Here is a 5,230-nt window from a genome sequence, read left to right on the forward strand (position 1 = left end):
TGTGTGTATGTATGTATGTGTGTGTGTGTATTTCTTTGCTGTGGCCGTCAGTTTGCGTCTTCCTTCTGCTCTCCCCGCTCGGTTGAGTTTTGTTTCTTCTTCCTGGCATCCCTTGTATTTTCCTGCTCCTTTTTCCCTCCTCCCGTTTGCCTGCCTGCCGGACTCTCCAGTTCTTTCAGTGCTGCTTCATGCACACACAGGCCTGTTCCTCAGCTTGCCAGGCCTTCTTCCCCCCCAGCACCAGCAGGCTTGACTTGTTTCTATGTATGATATGCTTCCTTGGTGATATTTTCCTCCCAGTGAAGGTGTGTTTTACTCTCCTTATTCAGATTCCAAGGAGCTAGATCGCAGACGAGCGAGAATCAAACACAGTGAAGGGGGAGACATCCCTCCCAAGTACTTTGTGGTCACCAATAACCAGCTCCTGAGAGTGAAGTTCCTCCTGGTGTATTCACAGAAGCCACCCAAGAGGTAAGGACGCTCCCTGCGTGAGGTCCAGGAGAAAAACTAGTGGCGACATCCAGAGTGCTGGCTTTCTTAGTTGTCATAGGTATCAGCCTCCGCTCCCCTAGCGTTAGACCTCTGCCAGGTATCAAGTATGCAAAGCACCATGCTGGGCATGGTGAGGGGTAAGATAAAGGAGCTGGAGAAGGTGTGATCTTGACCCTAAGAGGACTGTATTCCAGTGAGAAGAGAGAAAGATTGATAAACACAATGGCATGAGGGACTGACTGAGTCCAAATTGGCTGCTCCAAACAGTGTGGCCCCTTAGCCACTAGGCCCATGATTCTAGTCTGAGACCCACCGATGAAGTTAAGCTGCCAGGCAGGGCAGTGACTGGACACTGGGTGGGATTGTGCACAGGCTGGCTCAATAGCTTCCCACAGTGACTGCTGAACCACTGACTGCTCCTCTCTGGACCTGAGGTACTTCATCTTTATCTCTAAAATGAGGGCGTTGAACTCAATAGCAGATGTGGGTCTTCAGACCTTATCAGCTTTGGTGGGTGCCTAGTCCCATCTCTGCAGCGTGGGAGTGGGAGTATGTGTGAGGCTCACCAGGGTTGGGGGCCACTCTTGAGATCTTGTTGCATTGTTGGAATCCACAACGGTGCTTCTTGCAGGGGCCAGCCGCAGGCAATTAGTTGTGACAGGAGAAGGGGTCACTTTAAATAGTCCCCAGTCCTTTTGTACACATCAGTGATTTCCATGCTTCCAGACCTCATAAACCAGTGAAGTCTCCTCCCCACCCCTGCGCAAATTTGGGAAATGTATATAGGGTGCCTGGGTCCAGCTGACATTATGCTTTGGTTTAAAATCATCTGATCTTCTCTTCATGAAAATTCCATTCCTTTTCCACTTCTCCCTGGGGTGTCTCTTTAGTGCACACTTAGATGGTTTAGATCATCTCCTAGTGGGCCAAAGAGGATTTCCCCAGCTTGAATTTGTATCTGCATGTGTCTAAAAGTGAAAAGACTTTAGCTGAATAATCTACCACCTGCCACCATCTGGGGAGACCCTGAGTTAGGTCATTGTTACAGATACCAAGATGGGGCTTGTAAAAGGTGAAAGAGGAGCTACAAAAGGGAAGATCAGGATGAGCTCATCGCATAGCTGTCTTTGCACATTTATAAAATATCCTGTTGAAAGGCGTGTCAGTGCCCGGGCAAGCTGCCCCAGGTTTCTTGAGCAAGGAAGCACGAAGCTTCATTTCATGGCTCAGGCAGAGGATGAAATTCATCAGTTTGTCTTTTTTGAGCCAGACTTGTTGCACACACTTAAAAAAAATGTTTTTCTCTTTTTGCCAACACCACTCTTTTTTCCCTTTTAAGCAGGGCTTCGAGCCAGCTCTCCTGGTTTTCCAGCCATTGGTTTACGGTCATGATATCCCTATATCTGCTGCTGCTGCTCATAGTGAGTGTCATCAACTCCTCTGCTTTCCAGCACTTCTGGAATCGTGTGAAAAGATAATCTTTTGGGGGCTACCTCGACTATGTGCCTTATGGTAACTTGTTCTGTACCTCCTATGCCTCGTGTCCAGCCGGATTGAGCCTAGGGGCCGATTGGGGGACCACAGGACAATTTTCATATGCCATAAATGTATCAATTGCCTTTGATGATGTTCCCAGCCATACTCCAGTCAACGGGGACTACTAGTCCCTCATTCTTAGGATTTGGGGGAGCCCTTCCTTCTGCTCCTTCTTAAACAGTCCTAGGGAGTTGGCTTTTCAGCCAGGGCCAAAGGAAAAAGCCCTGCTGCATTTAAAAACAGAGTGTCCAAGCTGTCAGTGGTGTGTTTACAATCGCTCCTGGCAGACGCTGGCCCTTTCTCTAATGCCTTCTGGAAGGTGGAAAATGTGGGAACTATAAATCACTAGGCGGTTGCCTTGTTTTGACTTGAGACACCCAAGAGGAACAGTCATGTTTCTCATAAAAATCAGTGGGATCATTTTTGAATTCCATCAGCCTTTGTATGTGAATGCAAAACATTTTAACAGTTTCCTCAAATCAACAAACAGCCTTCTCCTACAGCTGTACCTCCCCCACCCCAACAAACCATGGATGAGAAAGAAAGGGGTCAGGGGCCTGATAAAAAATACAGATATAATGAGCAACTCAAATCATCATTTTCTAAAAATTACCAACCGCTGATTACAGCTGTAATGGAACCAAATGTTTGTTTTCTGGGTGTTTTTTTTTTAATAGCTGTTTGACAAATGAGTCTTTGTGAGCTGAGTTAAAAGGGGAAATTTCTAAACCTAGTGCACTGTTTGGCCAGTGTCCACGGCCTCCTTCCTGGCTGTTTCAGAGAAAGGGATTTGAGCTATAGGCTCGCCTCCTGTTCTCATTCTCACAAAGCTGCCTTGACTGTGGCCTGCCAGCCACCAGTACCATGCTTGAAGGCCTTCTGTGGCCTTCGAGACAGAGGCCTGCCTCAGTGTGCCACAGATCCATGTGGATAGAGCCTCCTTCAGAGAAGTCACAGGTCTTTAGGACTCAGCCTGGGTTTAATGTGTAGGAAAAGTACCTTCCGGGCACCCAGAGAGCCAGAGCCCTGCTTGCTGTATTCTCTGCTGGGTTTTGGCCCTAATAGAGCCCTATATGATTTGGGAGTGAGATTTCTGTAAAGAAGGGGAAAAATAATTTTTCTATGATTTGTAAAGTTGTGAAGGTGCCACGACCACAGTTTTTACATTGACTATTGGAACATTTCAAAATAAATAAAGATATTTTCTTAATGACTTAAGTCACCTTTGTGAGTGCGTTCAGCCTCAACATGAGTCTGCCCTGTATGTCTTGTTGAAAACCTTATCTTCCATCATTCCTTGTTTGAACTCGCTGTTTGCTGGGAGCGTGTATCACCAGGATACCTAGGAAGCGGTGGATTGCTAGTCAGTGACTTAATAAATGTGAGTACTGCGTGCCAGGCACTAGGAATGTGGGCAGGGTCAAAGCCAGAAAGACCCTGCTTTCACGGAGCTGACAGCCTGGCAAGGTGGACAGATGCACAAACATTTCAAGAGTGAGGTTGGGAGTTCATGGTATTATAAAATTTAGGGAAATACTTGGCAAGAAGTCCTAACATGGTCTAGGGTTAGAGAATACTCAGGTGACACGTGTAACATTGCAAGGCACCTAACTGTACTGATTATTCTTCACAGCACACCTTATCCACTTTTAAAAATTATTTATTTATTTAATTATTTTAATTTTTGTGACAGAGTCTTGCTCTGTTGCCTAGGCTGGAGTGCAATGGCACAATCTCGGCTCACTGCAACCTCTGCCTCCTGGGTTCAAGTGATTCTCCGGCCTCAGCCTCCCTGTAGCTGGGATTATAGGCACATGCCACCTAATTTTTGTGTTTTTAGTAGTTTCACTATTTTGGCCAGGCTGGTCACCAACTCCTGACCTCAAGGTGATTAGCCCACCTTGACCTTCCAAAGTACTGGGATTACAGGTGTGAGCCACTGCACCTGGCCATTTTTGTATTTTTAGTAGAGACAGGGTTTTGCCATCTTCGACAGGCTGGTCTCGAACTTCTGACCTCCAGTGATCCACCCTCCTCGGTCTTGCAAAGTGCTGGGATTACAGGCGTAAGCCACCACGTCCAGCCAGTCCCAGAGAGTTTAATAGCTTGCCCATGGTTTTATTGCTAGGATGTGGCAGACCTGGGAGTTGAACCTAGCAAACTGATTTCAGCGTAAGTCATATAACCCCCTTCCTTCCCCCAGAGGAGTTGGTTCTAAGCTGAGAGGTGGAGGAAAAGTATTTCAGGCAGTAGGAACAGCACATGCAAAGACCTGGAGTTCTTGTAGAAGCTAAAAGCAGGCAGGTTGTAAAGGAAGAGGCAGTGATGAGGAATTAGGCTGGAGAGGTAGGCAGGGACCAGATCTTGAAAGACTTTAAAAGCTGTGGGCAGAGGAAAGCCATTAGAAGGGTCTGAGCAAGGAAATGATGAGATGGTTTTCAGAAAAATCAGTCTAGCTGGTGGTTGGTGAATGGATCTAGAATTACTTTGAGGATTAAAAGGATTGATGCTTATGGCAGTGCCCAGTGTGGAGTAAATCACTGATATGTGTCAGTTGCTATTATTTGTTTTTAAGGGCCCAACAGAGCAGAGAGCCTGCAAAGGAGATAGCAGTAGTGACCAGAGAAACAGGAGGAAGACTGAGAAAGCAAAGTGACATGGAAGCCAAAGAGGAGGGCCAGATGAGCAGTGTGGAACGCTGCTGAGAAACCAGGGTTCTACCTGAGAAGTGTCTGTTGGGTTTACTGGATTGGAGGAACAGTTTCAGTGGAGTTCAGCGTAGGGGATGTGAACGGTGAGACTGCATAGATGTGAAGTTTTTGCAGTTTCCAGGAATTCTCAGTGCCCTGAGACCTGGCCATGTGTCTCAAATTAGGAACCCGGCGTTGGCCTTACTCAGCTGTGTCACATTAGCTCACTGCTAGAAAGCAGGGCTGAGGAGTGGGCCTCTCATTCCAGCAATATTTGTTGCAAACCTAGTCCTGTCTTTTTTTTTTTTTTTAATGAGTTTTTCTACGGCACCCCATACATCTCACCTCCAAACCACCCCCACACACAGAAAAAGAAATGTGGCCAGGCGCAGTGGCTCACGGCCATAACTGCGGCACTTTGAGAGGCCGAGGTGGGCAGATCACCTGAGGCTGGGAGTTGGAGACCAGCCTGACCAACATGGAGAAACCCTGTCTTCTACTAAAAATACAAA

At 47.0% G+C, this 5,230-nt stretch overlaps 1 protein-coding gene across 4 annotated transcripts in view; it reads left to right on the top strand.

Annotated features, from left to right (window-relative positions):
* Positions 1-3,246, top strand: part of PARP16 (poly(ADP-ribose) polymerase family member 16) — a 30,026-nt gene extending 26,780 nt beyond the window's left edge. For 3 of the 4 annotated variants that reach the window (XM_017513032.2, XM_017513034.2, XM_017513036.2), the window contains 2 exons: positions 330-471; positions 1,832-3,246. In XM_017513032.2, coding sequence (XP_017368521.1) covers positions 330-471; positions 1,832-1,970 — 281 coding nt within the window. In that variant the 3' untranslated portion in view covers positions 1,971-3,246. The remainder of the gene's footprint in view (positions 1-329; positions 472-1,831) is intronic. The other variant, XM_017513033.2, reaches the window with a different exon arrangement.
* Positions 3,247-5,230: the final 1,984 nt, after the last annotated feature.

Source organism: Cebus imitator, unplaced genomic scaffold, assembly GCF_001604975.1.
Source record: "Cebus imitator isolate Cc_AM_T3 unplaced genomic scaffold, Cebus_imitator-1.0 Scaffold485, whole genome shotgun sequence".
In the NCBI taxonomy this organism is placed as follows: Eukaryota; Metazoa; Chordata; class Mammalia; order Primates; family Cebidae; genus Cebus; species Cebus imitator.